This window comes from Channa argus, chromosome 22, assembly GCF_033026475.1.
Source record: "Channa argus isolate prfri chromosome 22, Channa argus male v1.0, whole genome shotgun sequence".
In the NCBI taxonomy this organism is placed as follows: Eukaryota; Metazoa; Chordata; class Actinopteri; order Anabantiformes; family Channidae; genus Channa; species Channa argus.
The window spans coordinates 11,378,528-11,394,163 of NC_090218.1; the positions used below are offsets into that span (position 1 = coordinate 11,378,528).

General features: G+C 41.5%; 1 protein-coding gene across 3 annotated transcripts in view; it reads right to left on the bottom strand.

Annotated features, from left to right (window-relative positions):
- Nucleotides 1–15,636, bottom strand: part of LOC137108124 (polypeptide N-acetylgalactosaminyltransferase 10-like) — a 65,761-nt gene that overhangs the window by 42,021 nt on the left and 8,104 nt on the right. For all 3 annotated transcript variants that reach the window (XR_010912153.1, XR_010912154.1, XM_067492437.1), the window contains exons 2-3: nt 5,144–5,249; nt 2,706–2,844 (exon numbers count right to left, since the gene is read on the bottom strand). Coding sequence is in view for 1 of the 3 variants with exons in the window: in XM_067492437.1 (XP_067348538.1) it covers nt 2,706–2,844; nt 5,144–5,249 (245 nt within the window). In the remaining 2 variants the exon portion in view is untranslated. The remainder of the gene's footprint in view (nt 1–2,705; nt 2,845–5,143; nt 5,250–15,636) is intronic.

The following is a 15,636-nucleotide window of genomic DNA, read 5'->3' on the forward strand; positions in this document are numbered from 1 at the left end:
TTAATAGAGTTTCTTTGATTTTGTGGCTTGTGTCTGTCCTTGCATGAAGTGTGAACCATAATGATACAGGCCTGTGCCTTCAGCTGCTACATCAAAATTTAATATGCCCCAGGTTGGCTGCAAAGAAGGCAGATCACAATAAAACCCTATATCAAAGTAAAATAATAAAGAATTTGAAAAGGTGGAATTGGTTCTACAATATCAGTTTGACCTTCAAACAGGGCACCGCATTATAACTGATGAGAGCTCAGTGCAGCAGGCTCTGCAGCAACCACTGACATGTTCTTTGTGTATCCCAGACAGCTCTAATTTTATTATTTGCAGCATGCACAGCTGTTATCAGCCGCTGACACGTGCTCTGATGACAGGTTACAGCGACGACCTCGTACACTATCACCACATCGAGCGGTGGGACCCCTGCCGAGAAGCTAATGATGGTAAAAGAGTGATGTTCCGTCGCTGATGGAACGAGAGAGAAAGTGTGTAGTGAACTGTGCCAGTCGATCAATGTCTGTGTTCAACATCAGCCTGCGTGTTTTTCATTCGAATATGAAAGCAGGGAGCTGAGCAGGTGGACTGACCCACAGGCAGCCAGCCGGGGAATCTTAACAAACCCAGAGGCTTGAGGTGTGTGTGCCAGCCTGTGTGTGCTTCAATTAAATTTGTCAGCGTGCAGAAATCGAATGTGTCAGTCGCAGGTCTGAGACCGCTGCCTCGGAGGCACCGTCGGCACGCCAATCACTAAATGGCAGGCGCTGCCGAGAGGGCAGGCCGGGTGAAGAAGAGCCAGCGACCGGTTGATGGGGAAGAGCAGGTGTGTCCATCTGATTGGTCACAAGAGATTGATGAGTGTCTGGAGGCGGGGGGGGGGGGGGGGGCACTATCAGTCCTCAACAGCTTTATTCAGTTAACACATTCACACGCTAATAATTCAATTACAGCTTCATTAAAGCAAGATTCTGATTATAGCAGGTGATGAGTAAATACCTAATCTTAAAATAGATTATGTGGCTCTGCCCTGAAACCGGCTGTAAACATATTGCAGCAGCAGATTATAACATATGATCACAAGATACTGGAAACATGCTTTGTTTGAATCATTGCACTGGGGGAACCACCAGGACTTTGTATTATGGAATTTGCAGACTGAAGTCCTTTTACATCCAATGAGGTCTTGGACATTTGGTTAAAACACATAACTCAAAAGTACGTTTATTAAAGCTACAAACTTTTCCCCACTGACTGGTGCCATATGTGTGATATCGATAACAAATAAATAATCACTAACTAGGCTGAAAACAGGAAACTGTAGTGATGCAGGGCTTTTCATTTTGTTCAAACTACAAATATGAAATAATCTATGAATTTGACACATGGCTGATCTTTGGATCTGTCTGTTTTCAGACACGCGCTGCAAATCAACTCTGCCATTTTTGTAACAGTCATTTTGGAAAACCTAGATTTAAGATGTTGTCAACCCAATAGGTGCACCAGATTAAAAAATGATACATTGAAGACCGACATTAGTGCTATGCTGGATGTCTGCAAGCATGATGGGCTGTGTGCTATTTAGGAGCAAAAGCTGCAGATGTGTTTGACCGAGGGGGCCACGCATATCAAGATGCCTGCCAAGAAACAGGCATCTGGATCAGAAATGTTGCAGGATGTCAAGAAGGTACCAGCTTGTCATCGTCCCCGGATTTAATAGTTTCGTCATTTGTTTTATTTCTAAATATTCTTTTTTGTATTAATACACTTTCTATATTTTAACCACATTATTTTTATTGATTAATTGAAGACTCGTGCTGCTTCTCACCAGAGGTTTGAAGAACTTGTGAGCTACAACTTGCCATTTCTTAGCATCGTTTTTCATATCTCACTTCTCTATTTTATTCCCATCCTTTGTTCGCACACGTTGAGCACACCAACACGTGGGATTGATTTTCTACAAGCTCGTTATCCGGGTGACTCTCAGCGGCCAATTCATGAGGCACATAAACAGTGTGAGGCATCTTTACTGTGTTTGGAATTTGGTTTACTGTGTTCAGATTGTCACAATGTGAAATTTAGGCTCTGGTCCTCCGAGACTCTGCACAAACAAACACGTCAACGTTGTAGTTTTGAATTCCCACCACGACAGTCCAAAAACCAACTACTTGTTTTCCTGCATCTACATCAGTGAGCTTTAACACATACATTTCAGGTCTGTATGAATTGTGTGGTCGAATGCACAGAGATGCTGCATTTATCAGCACCTGTCAGCGTGGACGGCTCATGGCAATAGATGGGTAAGGTCAAGGAAGAGCTGCTTTTATAAACACAGATAAAAAGCAACCGTCCTCCTGGGGAAACCGGTATAGAAGTAGTGTTTGAAGCTGCTTTCCACATGAAAGGGTGGAGGGGGTCAAGTGTCACAGAAAAGTTCTTGTCAGGCAAAAGAAAAGCTGTGATTAAAGGCCTTTCACAAGGCCACTCTGGGTTTGAAATGGAGCACACAGTTCACAGGAGTGTGGACAGGGTCTGTTTTTTAGCAAGAATTCAACAACCCAAAAAAAGGTTTTGAAGACTTTTTTTTTTACACCCCAACCATCCTGAATGCAGCATCAAACATCCTCTCCATGGCCTGCTGTATGAAGATGAATTCATGAAAAATGTCCCCTGAAGACACACACACACACACACACACACACACACACAGAACTCACTTCGGATGGCGGATATCAGGGAGGGAGCGGTTGAGGGAGATCCGGTTGCTGACGTAGATGTTGAAGCCGTTCTCCCTGTAGGCCTGGTCGACTCGGTCAGCGTCTGTGAGGGGGAAGGGCTTCCCGTGTTCACCATTACCTAAGTCAAACACACACGGGAGTCAAACACAGATCGTTACACTTCCGTTAAGATCAGGGGACGTAGACCCGGATTATCTGAAGGTCATGTTGGATTTACGGCTGACGTTTAATGTTTCCAACAACCTCTGTAGTCTTGTTAGCAACCACCTTTTCTCAAAAGGGACACATTTAAAAAAACGTCAGGATAGAGGAGCCAGAAGTGTTAAAATGTTTAGAAATATTTAGATTTAGTACTTTTGAATTGTTAGCTTGAGCCTCAAATTTGTGATAAGACATTTGTCTTAGTCCGTTTAGTCCTGCTGGATCTTTAATTAATTGGAGCATATGCATGTTCTTTCCTTCTATTCATGTTTGGTGTTTATGCTTTTTATACTACACCATGCAAATGCAGAGTTGCTTCAAATTCAAGTAGTTTCACTTTTTTGTACTTTCAGCTTATCCAGGAGTTCAAGGTCACCAAAGCGGATCATTGTCTGCGCGTTGATTTGGCACAGTTTTTACGCCAGATGCCCTTCCTGCCTACTGCGTTTGGGACGGCTTGGGATGGGCTGTTGTGGGTTCAGTATCTTGCCCAGAGACACTTCCACATGTGATCGGGAGGAGCAGGGCGCGAACCTCCGACCCCATGGTTGGTGGACAGCCCCTCTACCAACTGAGCCACTGCCATACAGTAGTGCAGTTTATCTACCTGCTCAGATGCATAATATACAACACCATGTCTTCACACACACACATAATCTGAGCCAATTTCACCACATTACACTTTGCTGCGTGTCTCATTAGTCACTCGTGACTACACTCCACACACAAACACACACAGACACATGCATGGAGGCTGATCCATAGTCAGAAGGAGCATCAAATTAAAGCGAGCTGCCGTGTTCCATTAGGCACAATGATCCGTCTATATTCCTGAAGGTAATAACTGTTGAAAATGACTCCTCACTCTAATGGCTCATTTCGGAGATAAACTGCTCTACTTTAACATGGTGCCTTTCCTGAGTAAACCTGTTACGCAGATCACTACAATTATGTTTTCCAGCCTTTATGAGGAAAATATGAACTCCAAGAAATCATGTAAAAGTGATGCAATGGATGTTAAATCTACTGCTTTCTGAAGAACATACATGTACTTAAAGAGAAGATGCACTGTTGTACCATTTGTCATAAATTGTGCAGTTGTAGGTCTGTGAACTGATCCAAAGGTTCATGCGTTTTACTTCACAGCTGTCACAATGTTTCTGTTTTCTTCTTTTTCTCACCTGTCGCTTGAGGCTCAGTGCACCAGCGTCTTTTTCAAGACTTTCCAAATTGTTGTTTTTACTATGTCTAAAGTTATTGCTATGTACAAACTTTCTCAGATCCAAAATGGCTGCTTTTCTGCCATAAACCAGGAGTAGGACATCTGACCATCATGATTTCTAATATGTTGCTCACTTAAAATTGAGGTCATCTAATTCAAAAGTTATGTTCAATGTGTTATTGGGTAGAGCAGCAGGATGGATGCAGAAGCTGCAGGATCAAATGCCAGTCTAACTAGCAGGTGTGTCCCTGAGCTTGACACTCAATGCATGGCCGCCCACTGCTCCTCCCCCCCAGGGGTATGGGTTAAATGCAGGGTAATAATTTCATTGTGCTATGTGTATATGTGTTCAATGACAAAGGTTCTTCTTCTTCTTGAAATCATCAAACAAATGCTGACATTCGAAACTTTCATCTCATGTCACTATTTTGTCTTAAAAGAGCAAAAACGTTGCTGTTTCAGTACTTTTGAGGTGGACTGTTCATCCGTGTTGCAGCTGGGACAAATTATAGCTTCAAAATGTATTAAACGTTGACACTAATCCAAAAGTATCTGTGCTGCTTCTGCCTAGTGTTAGAAAAACATTTCTGAATATTAAAGCTCTGAATCACAGTCCTGGATCCTGTGCCTGCAAACCATTGTTTTGTTCACACATCCATCTGTAGGTAAAATTAGTATTAAATGAGTCTTAAACCATTTAATACTCTCTCACAAACCCTCCACCATTTATCCTAATTCTATATAAAAGCCAGTAAAGTCTGTTACACTTGTTATAAAACGTTAAAGGTCTGTTTCCCACTCAGGGCGTGAGGCTGAATCGATGCTTTTTGTAGAAGATTAACTGTCTTTAATTAAGTTCTGAGAACTGTACTCACAGCATCGATTCCCTGTGCTTGAGCTGAAGCATTGGATTTTGTGTGATTGTGTGTGTGTGGTCTCATAACCAGACCAGATGTTTTCATCAAACAGCAGCGTCAGCGAGTGTTGGACCTACCGACGCGAGTAGCATCTCTCCTCATCGCTTCGTAGTCATGCCAGTCTGTCCGCCGCACACCATCAGGTCCCACCTTAGCAGCCCTCTTTATCTCAGGGTGTAGCCCCTGCAGGAACACACACATACCGTATAAGGCATTTATAGCTCTGCCACGACACTGTCAATTTAAAAACTCCAACCAATGAGTTAAGCACAGAGGAAAAGGAGCATCTCACGGAGCTCAGACACCATTGTTTAAAATCTTGCCATATTAACGTTGTGACAATTATAATGGTAAAATTTTGCTTTCTGAGCTTTGAGATGTGTCCTTGGAAATGTTACTTCAGAGAGATAGAGATTAAAAAAAAAATAATTCCTGATCTTGGAAAGAGAAACAAACCTTCTTGCAGTCTATAAAATCATCGGGACATAATGAACTAAACTATTTAAAAAGAAAAAAAAATAGTGCAGTAAAACAAAAAAAGCTTTTTAGACTTTTAACTTGTGAGGTTGTTTGCCCCCCCCACCCCCCTGAAAGCTGCATTTACATAAAGATTTTAAGAAAATTAAACTCATCACCACAATCCATTAATCTCTACTCATCGTTAAAACACAAGCAGCCATTTCTGAGATTCTCTTCACTTCAGAAGCGACACTCACTGACTCGCGATGCTATATAGGATCACAGCACAATGGTAAATTAATTACTTCCAAGGGAGGATGCAATTAGCGAAATGTTGTTAATACAAACGACATTAACCAGGCAGTTAGACGATACCACAGAGCAGTCAAACAAACCACAACAGTGAGCAGTGGGAGTGTGTGTTCATGTGCAGCAGCTGTTCTGATATTTTATTTTTTTTTTCCCCCTGTTTGCTTTCAGGCTGCTTGACATTTCAGAGACAGCAGAGCTAATCAGCCAGTGTGGGATGGAAACAGAATAAAGTATCGTGTCAATATTTCACATTTCATTCTCATCATATATACACTAAATACCAAATATTAATATTCCAATAGAGCTACAGTGCTATTAGCTTTCATTCAAAATGGGACTCTCCAATGCCAAGTAAACTGACTGACCTTTCTGGAACTGTGTAATGACCCATGACCTCCATTTGTTTTGTGTGTTTTTATTCGGAGGATAGAGTATAAGTAAGCGTTTTTTTAGTATAGATGTTGACAGTTATGAATACAAATACTACAAGCTGAAAGAAGATTATCAAAGCTAGTTTGGGACTTTTTATGAATATGCTTTAGAGGAAATATGTTCCATAAGATATCTTGTTTCGGAGAGGAACAATAAGAGATAATGCAGGTGTCTGCAGGTGTCCACGGCTTTGAAGCTGTGTGTCTTCCAGCGTGCAGCTACTGGTCCTACCAACCTGCCCGATGTTCTGTTGTTGCTCTTTTCTTCTCTCTCTTCACTTTCCACTCACCCCAACTGGTAAAGGCAGATGGCCGCCCACCCTGAGCCTGGTTCTGCTGGAGGTTTCTTGCGTCAAAGGGAGTTTTTCCTCTCCACTGTTGCTCCAGGAAGATTTGTTGGGTTCTCTCTATACATCTGTATAATCTTGACTTTATTCTGTAAAGTACCCTGAGATGACTTTGTTGTGAATTGGCGCTATATAATTAAAGTTGAACTGAATAATATTCACTTCTAAAAGCTTCTGAGTAAGGCTCACCCTTCTAACCAATCGGAGATTTTCTTTGATTTCTGCTTGAATAGTAAGTTTTGCAGCTTCGTTTTTAATTGATAATGACTAGTATCTGAAGGGTGGAGCAGACTCTGGCCCTGTTCCATTGGGTAGAAGAGCAGACCGATTTCTCATGCTAACACTTGCTATAAGGTCTCCTGCAAAATAAGTGTTTTTACCCCACACATAGTTCAGTACAAGTGTGTGTATGTTGTTGTAAAGTTACTTCCCAGAGCTGCATAAACTGAGTTGTATTGTGCACATTAATTTATGACACAATGACTTTAAACCCAGAAATCTGGATGATCAGATGTACAAATGTCTATTTTCTCATGAAATTAGTGCATCCTCATGACAATGAATGTAAGCAACATGACAAAGGTTGTAGAACCTCGATTCTCAATAAAGTACAAGTGTACAAGTATACAGTATTGAATTAGTGCACAATTCCAGATTTATTGGATAAAATTTCAAAAGTGAAACTGTGGTAAAGAAATCACTTCAGGTCAGTGTTACTAAACAGACCTGTGTAGCATTTTAATTTAATTTATTACCCGGCTATTTGTTAAAAGTCGGGTAATACATCGGTAATGAGATATATTAGGGGTAATGTTTCTGTAATGAGGTAACAGGATTATTTAAGAAAACATTATGAAATGATATCATTGTAATAACTAGAGGTTTATGGTCTATACTGCAATCATGGCTTATGATGGATTTTCCTACTGAATACCCAAATCAGCCACCTGTAAAGTGTAGAACAAAAGCATCAGCTGGTGAAGGTGGAGCTTATTTTAGGTACTGACGGATGATTAGTTAAAAAAATATTACTGGGAGACTCCGTATGTAAAAAGTAACTAGTAACTAAATTTTTCAAAATGTAATAGAGTAAATAGTTAAATGTAGAATGTTAACTGCTGAATTTTGTGTTATGAAAAAAATGTAAATATTTTATAAGTATAAATACTTTTTAAGGCTTTAGAGCATTAGAACCATGGTCAACTGTTAAAAATCAGCATCCCAATTGTCCTGCACCACCTCCTTTGGAAATAATTAGTGGCTAATTATTCAGATTGGTGGTGTTAGTAATATGGTCAATTATGAATGATCTGTACGAGGAGGTCGCTGAATCACAGCAGCCATTGACACCGTCCTGAGAGCTGAAATAAATCACAGAGACCATAGAGCTTTGTTGGAGAGTCAAATGCTTTGCCCCCAAAGGTTCATTTAACATGGTCATCATTTTTGTTTCAATTTTTTTGTGTCACTGAGTAAAATGGCACATTAATTATCACACAATTCCTCCTCCTCCTCTCCTCTTTTTGTTCCTCTCGCCGAGTCGAACTAAACCTTACTGTACATGCAGCCAGAGTCCGTCGGTGTGTTGCTGAATAAAAGGAAACAATGTGCTGCCCCATTTCCATGTGATTAGCGTTGCAGGGCATGTCCCCATAATATTCCCACCAGCGCTTTCTGCTCTACTAAGACCTTGATAAACACGAGGATAGAGAGAGAAAAGCTTTTGCACTTTCTCAGTCTGTGAGTGTTTTGGTGTGCTTCAGTGTTATTTTATCTGCGTTCATCTGTGTGGGCAGAAGCTGAGAAAAAAAAAAAAAACTGCACAGCAAAAGAAAAAAAAAAGAAAGATGTGGGTGAAAAACAGATTGAGATAAGCAAAACAGGGGCGATGAGGGAAAAAAAAAAAGACAAAAATCACAGTAGAAAAGTCTCTCGCAGACACCCACACTGCAACACACAGAGTGGATGCAGAGGACCTTTTACAGAACAAGCAGCCAGGGGAATTTAACTCCCAGAAAAGCTGTCGTAATCACTCAGCACTAATGTGCAGGAAATGGAGCTGGACACCACATTAACCCGGCGCTGTAGTGCGACATCCATTCCCTTCCCACCGTAGGAGCACATTCATTCTCATTTGATTCATTTGAATTCGGCTGAATTCAGTTCTGTTCAGCAAGAATTTACTGTCAATCTGTGTCACACCGGGGCACAGCGGCATACAAGCTGCAGCAGAGTCAGCGAGCGACACTAAAACACAGTAACACATCACATCAAACACCGACGCTGCTATGTGGTATTAATATAGATATTACGTACAACAACACACCTATGACTGTAGTCCAGTCATACAGAAATCAGCCAGCCGGTCAATCTATTGTTCCAAAGATGTAAGCAAACCTAACCATCGTTTCTAGTGTGTCTCTCGGAGCCTCACCTGCTGCCGCCTCACTAAATAAAACCGCCAAGGTTATCTGACCCCATCTCATCTACCCCAACACTTGAAAAAGATCCAATTCACCTGGCAGGGCAGCTGGTGCAGCAAATGATTGAATCTACACTGCTGCGTACCCGCATTGTGTAATGTCACACACATCTCCACCTCCCGCCTCATAAAAGCTGGTGTAAGTGGCATTGAGAGAAAAAAAAACAGTAAACAGGCTTTTTTTTTACTCTGCTCTTTGTGTAGGTTTCTCTGCATCCCTGCTGCGTGTTCTGCTGCTACCTTCCTAATGGCCATCATCACAGGGAAGAGAATTCATGCTGCTGAAAACAAATTTCTGCTCCGGGCACTTTCCTACTCCATCAATATTCAAGGTGCAGTATAAACTAGCTAATAGGGCATCACAGGAGCTGCACCACCAGCCACGCGCTCCTTGTTTTATCTCCACCAACAGTTCAATCATTAATTACAAAGCATTTTGTCTGGCAAGTGAAAGGCTGCAAATGAAGCTGATATTTTATCGAGCAAAATGTGCAACCTGCAGAGAGGGACAAGGTGAGGGAGCCGGAGATATGGAAATGGTCAATTTCACCTGCATGAGTGATCGCTAATTAACTTTATTGTATCCTAATAACGGTCAAGTCTTTTGTTTGCTGCTTAAAAAGGGACTGTTCCTTTGAGGGGGGGGGGGGGGGGGGAGGGGCTTCTATTTTCTTCAAATGCACGGTGATAATCTGTTTAGGGTTAAAGATGGGAGATTGACACATTAAAGTCGATCATCCAATCGCAGCTGCAGTACGTACTAAGAACTTTCTGCTTAGATTTAAGGTAAATCATAAGTTAACTATGCATCATGATGTGAGATTACAGGTTATGTTACGGCTGGTCCAGTTCAGGATTCCTACTCCTGCTGTGTGGGAGCCAGGATGTCGATCACGTTTTCATCCCACCGTGTCAGGCTTCCTAAGGTGCTAAAATGTGGCGCTTAGTGTATCATATTGACACCACAGGTGGTCTGTGGAGCTACTAATGGACGCACTATTTGACGCCGTGGGAACAGCGGCCTCTGGTATTGATGTTAAGGCACACTTCTCTCCGGAAGGGTCACCATTTGAGGCTACGGTAACAAGTTTATGCTCACACCAAAACTGCATTAGGACTAGAAAGAACAACTTCAGGGTGAGGTTACGTTCGGAGGCAACATGGGTTAAGATAAAATACATAAAAGTAAAAGACCACAAACAGTGACTACACACGTACTTTCTTACAAAAGTAACAACGTGCAGCATGTTGTGTTACAAACATCAGTAAAAGCGTCGCAGCGTCGAACCCTGGTCTCCTTTGGGAAAAAAAAAATATATATCGTATGACATTGTTTAGGCATCAACTATTGAAGCATTTCCATTATCCTACGCTGCATCAATCACCAATGCAAACATGTAGCTTAAGCGTCAACATGTTTCGCAGAAGGGACAGGACAGAGCGGCGCTTTTGGACGGTGTATCATAAATCAAAAATATGCCTCAAAGCAAACTACTTTTTCAGAGCTTCTAAATGATGTGATGTTTGCAGTAAAATGAGCACTTACGGTTGAAAAATTGCAAAGAAAACAAAAGAACCCAGGCCTAACTTAGAGATTCAAAGATGTCCACAATGCGAAGGACAGCAGTTGATTTGTGTTTCCTAAAATAAGTAGTGGAGGAGCCTGCCTGCACCCAGGGGCCCATTTTTTTTTTCAAAATCCAGTTATGCCCTTAGTCATTAGACAAGATCGAATGACTTCTTTTGGCGAGAAAAAACAAACCATAGAAAAAGAGCCTGGTCATCGTATGGTTTCTTAGATCCACCCTCAGTATTTTAATAGTGTGTATGTCAATCAACTGCATATTTCACACCCTTCAATTAGAACTTGACAGATGATAAAAATGAGAAGCTGCTTACTGTATGTTTACTCCTGAAAGAGACATTGGAGGACCAGAAAATGTGTCTTTGTTATCAGTATATGCAATTAAGGAGTGGAAGCAATGACAGGTTTAGCAGCAATTATCAGCTTCTTTTTTCTTGAGTCTCGTCACTTTTTCACAGTACATTATGTGTCACTGTTGAAGTATGTGCTAACTATTTTGTGCCATCTCTGACTTGTTTCTAAAAAAAAAAATAAAAATCTGACATACTGCTTCTGATCAAACTTGACAAGCTAATCAACGCTACAAAGAGAAACAATGAAAGCCAGACGCCAATGATTGGAAGCTTCTCTGTAACTTCTGAGGCTTCACCTGTTCTGCAAAGCATTACCTCATCAAATCTCGTGGCGGTGGCTTTATTCTTCTCTGCAATTGAGGCTGAAAAGGGCAGAAAGTTCTGCTCAGAACTATGTGGCAGCGAAAACACCCGAGGTCTCACTTGCAGCATCTAAACTTTCTACGAAGGTACAATGGGAAAGTTTGCAGAGAAAAAGTTAAACCAGGTTTTTACAATGCTCAGTTCTTATCACATGAGTTGGTTGCTGACGCCCAACCTCCAAACGCTTCGTGTCATCTCTGTTTGAAAGCATTCTGTTCTGTCTTTTGCTGAAAGAATCCCCCCAGGAAATTGTTTGCATTGCTCAAAGAATGTAACGTAGCTCATCGCTCTGTATTCCAAGCTTTTATTTTGTGTGACTGCAGCGAGCAGCATTCCCAGGCGTATAACCAACCTGCCAAGCCAACAATTTCTACAATATATAAGCAAATGATGAGTGTTCCTTGGCAGAAATGAGCATTAAATCGCAGCACTGTACTTGGTTTGTATTTTCACAGGGAAACGAGGGGAGAGCAGTTTGACATTACACACATTGGTACAGTCTGCATTTGCTGCACCGTTATTATGAATACGGTACAAATACAGTTTTTAAATTAGTTTATATCATTGCTGGCAAATTAAACAAATCTTGACAATTATTAGACGCATTTGAATTTAGAAAAGAATAATAGAACGGCATAAACTCAAATTGATTTTTATAACTCACTGCCAATTATGTCTCCTAGAAAATAGTTTAGATACTAGTTTAGAAACGCACTTATGTGAAGTGCTACATTTGTGCTACATACATCAATAGGAGTCGGGTCACGAGGATGTTGGGCCTCTGTCACACCACAGACGTTTGACTAAGTTTAGGAAAGAGACATAGATCAAATAAGATTAAAGAAAGATCAAGTTAGTTTGAATGGTAAGAAAAATGTGTGTGAAGCCGTTCTCCAACAAGTCCTTGTAAACCTGAATGTCAACATGCGTTGCCTTTGCCTCGATGTGTTAGGAAGCATTTGTTTAAAGTGGCTGGTTTAACACACTAGTTCATTCTAAACAATAAAAAAAAAAATGCTGGATTAACTGTGTGTAAACACAGTGGGTTTTGGTGGGATTCAACCCAATCATCAGGATCATGGTTGTTTTACCCTGCTTGTACAAATGCCCTTACGGAGTCATATGAAAGTTTTTTACACTTTTTACACTACTTGTGCATGATTCTCATCAAGTTATTAGAGAATGTGACCAGGTTACAATTAGCTTCCCCACAAACACATATGTGAAACTTTTAGGAAACAGTGTTCATGCAGATGGCATTAAACCCGACTTATCCTGTGACTTCATACTGCAGCTGCTGCTGCTTGCAGCTTAATTTGTGCTTCTCATCCTCTGTCATCCATCTATGCGTCTAATGCTACCTGCCAATAATATCTGATGCAGCTCTTCACGGACACTGTTCGTCGGTTGTTGCCCTACAAATAATAAATACGGAAAATGCCACGGCCGCTGCAACACCTGATCTCTTTTGGCTAAAGCACATGGTGGCGCATTCTTCTTTTGCACCGTCTCATGATCAGACAATGCTTGTCTTGTTTTCCGCCGTCTTCTGACTTCTTGTTGTGAACAAAGAGGAGGGGTGAGAGATATTGGACTGCTTTGTTGGGCACAGAGGGAAAGGTGTTATTACCAGCAGAAGAGTGCGTCTGTCTGATAAGAACACAGCTACCATTCATTCACAGAGGAGGAGGAATCACAGCACCCTGGGTCAATACTTCCCTTTTCTGTTTCCTCCCCTCCTGCTGAGAGTCGACAGTAGTTCTGAGTGAGAAGAAGGAGCTTTTCTGTTCCCTTTTCTTCTCTCGGGTCTATTAGATCTCACACAAGCCCGACCCCCCCCCCCACCACAACTTACTTGTCTATCATGGTCCATCTGAGCCTCCGCTCCTCCTCCACCTTCAGCCACTTCACACAGACAAGTCAATCTGTGCTACAGATTCCCAAACCCCCCCCTGCTCCCTTTTCTGCCAACACAAAACTTTTGCATCCAGCAACTAACCCACTCCTGTCCGAGTCCAGCGAGAAGCCAGGTTAAGAGCTGATACAGTTCTACGACTGCCCATTCACCAGTGACAACACTAGCTAAACATGCTGTGTCAGTTGCACTACTTCAGGGAAGCTGTTAAAAAGCATTTACAAACTGTCTGACAGGCTGATCAGGCCAGTTTAAATCCCTGCAGACCCTCGCTGTCTGTCCTGTCTGAGTCAGACATGAGCTTGAGGCAGAGGACCTCCAGGCAAAGTCCCCCTGCAGCGAGGCACTTCACACCCCCCCTCGAAGAGGAGCACAGCAAGGCCACTGCACAGTCCATTATCTCCCAAGAGGAGTCATTATCTAAGGTCCTGCTGAGATGGAGAGAGCAGCTAGCGGACCAGAGACAGGCCAGGAATCATGGAGATATCTGCCTCCTGTGGTCTCAGACTTTCTGCTACAATATTCATTGATTGTGATATGAACATCTTACAAAATGTTTGGACCACCTGCCGTTTCCAAAACTGCCAGAGGAGATGAATCCAGATGAAGGTCCTGACTCCCTTTGGATTTTAAAGTACCACACTGATGTTAGGCATAATTTGACGTTTTATTCTTTCTTCTTTTTATTCTGGATTTTCACTGAAATAGTTTTGGATGACTTTCAATTCCAAAACCTGCTAAACGGACCTTCATGCCGTACTTGTTTAGCCCCGTGTGAAACAGTTTGTTTTAGCTCCCGGTTGTATTGGCCTATCTGTGCTTTAGACCACATGGATTCTAAGAGCAAGCTAACCTAGTTAACGGTAAATAAATAAACATTTTATACATTTCAGTGTAAAAGACGTAGACCTGAACCTAATCATTTACATGTTAAACAAACATTTATTTCCTGAAGTTGTTACACATATTTCTAGTATTTCTGAAATATAGTTACCAAAAGTTTGTATGTGCTCCACTGCAGTTAATCAACACCTCAAAGGGTCCAACTGTGAAACAGGAAGTGGGCGGATGCAAGGCTTTTTTATATGGGAGCAGATTGAACTGTACCAAGTTGAGGGAAAACAGAAACGTTTTTGTTTTTTTCCCAGGAATAGTCTTCAACGTAACCTTAATGATTTTTGATATGTCTATGATGGAAAATTTTAAATATTACCTCAGAATAGATTATATTGTTCTTGCATGGGAAGGGCCAAATTAATTATTTAATGATCATGGTGTGTTCTAGTAGTTGAATCCCCACCTGCCCCACCTGCCCCACCCACGGTGTACAAAGCCAGGGGTAGAAATAGTGGCGGAGAAAATAAAGTCTTGTGAAGCACTGAATCATTTTAAGGCAGCTGTGTTGAAAACGTTATGGAACATGGAATTACCTGCTATTATTATTGTTATTAGTATCATCATCATCATCCACACTCTCGTCAAAACCACCTGAACTGTTTTGTTTGTCTGCTGACCTGCATATAGGCCTTACGCCAGGTTAAAACTGAGCCAGGTCCTGCTGATGAGCATACTGTATTAAAGACCGTGGAAAACGCTTTGGGAGGGTGTGGAAAACAAGTCTTAGAGCCACTGGAGAGCCTCAGTGAAGTCTGGCAACCGAGTGGACAGATCACGTGGACACACAAGATTTGCTTTCTGTGTGATTTTATTTTTCTTAATTAATATGTTCAGCTCACATTTTGCCTTTGTTTAATATGGACACCCATAAGCCCAACTGCTCTTTAGCTATTAAACAAAAGTTGAAAAGATGACTTTGGAATGTTTTCCCCCAAACGGGTGAATGTATGTTTTTGTGTTTTCGTGTAAGTGCAAAGATCCACGAAAAGCTGTCGCAGGCCCTTCAGTGCAGCTGCTGTTTTAAAAGCCACAGGACCCAGTGAAAGGCACTTGTAGACGAAGGTTTACCATTTGACAAAATGTCACATCAAGCACCTTTTACTCAACCTGTCAGCCTGTCTAAGGAGAAGCTCACTCTTGCTTTCTATCTTTTGTTTTCACGCTCTCTCATTTTAGATTGGTAGGAAAAATGGAAATTATCATTAAAATTTTATGTAGAACCGTTGACATCGACACTGTTTAAAGGACGCGTTCGCTGATTTTGAACTCGCTTTTGATAGTACATGTACAAAATTCTATTAGACTTACCATTGACTTCCCTATATCCAAAAATTTGTCTCCACTTTTAGCTGAAAAATACCTTTAGATGACGTCAATTGGAGGAACCTTCAGTTCAAATGATTTTGTTGGTCATACTATGGAGTTT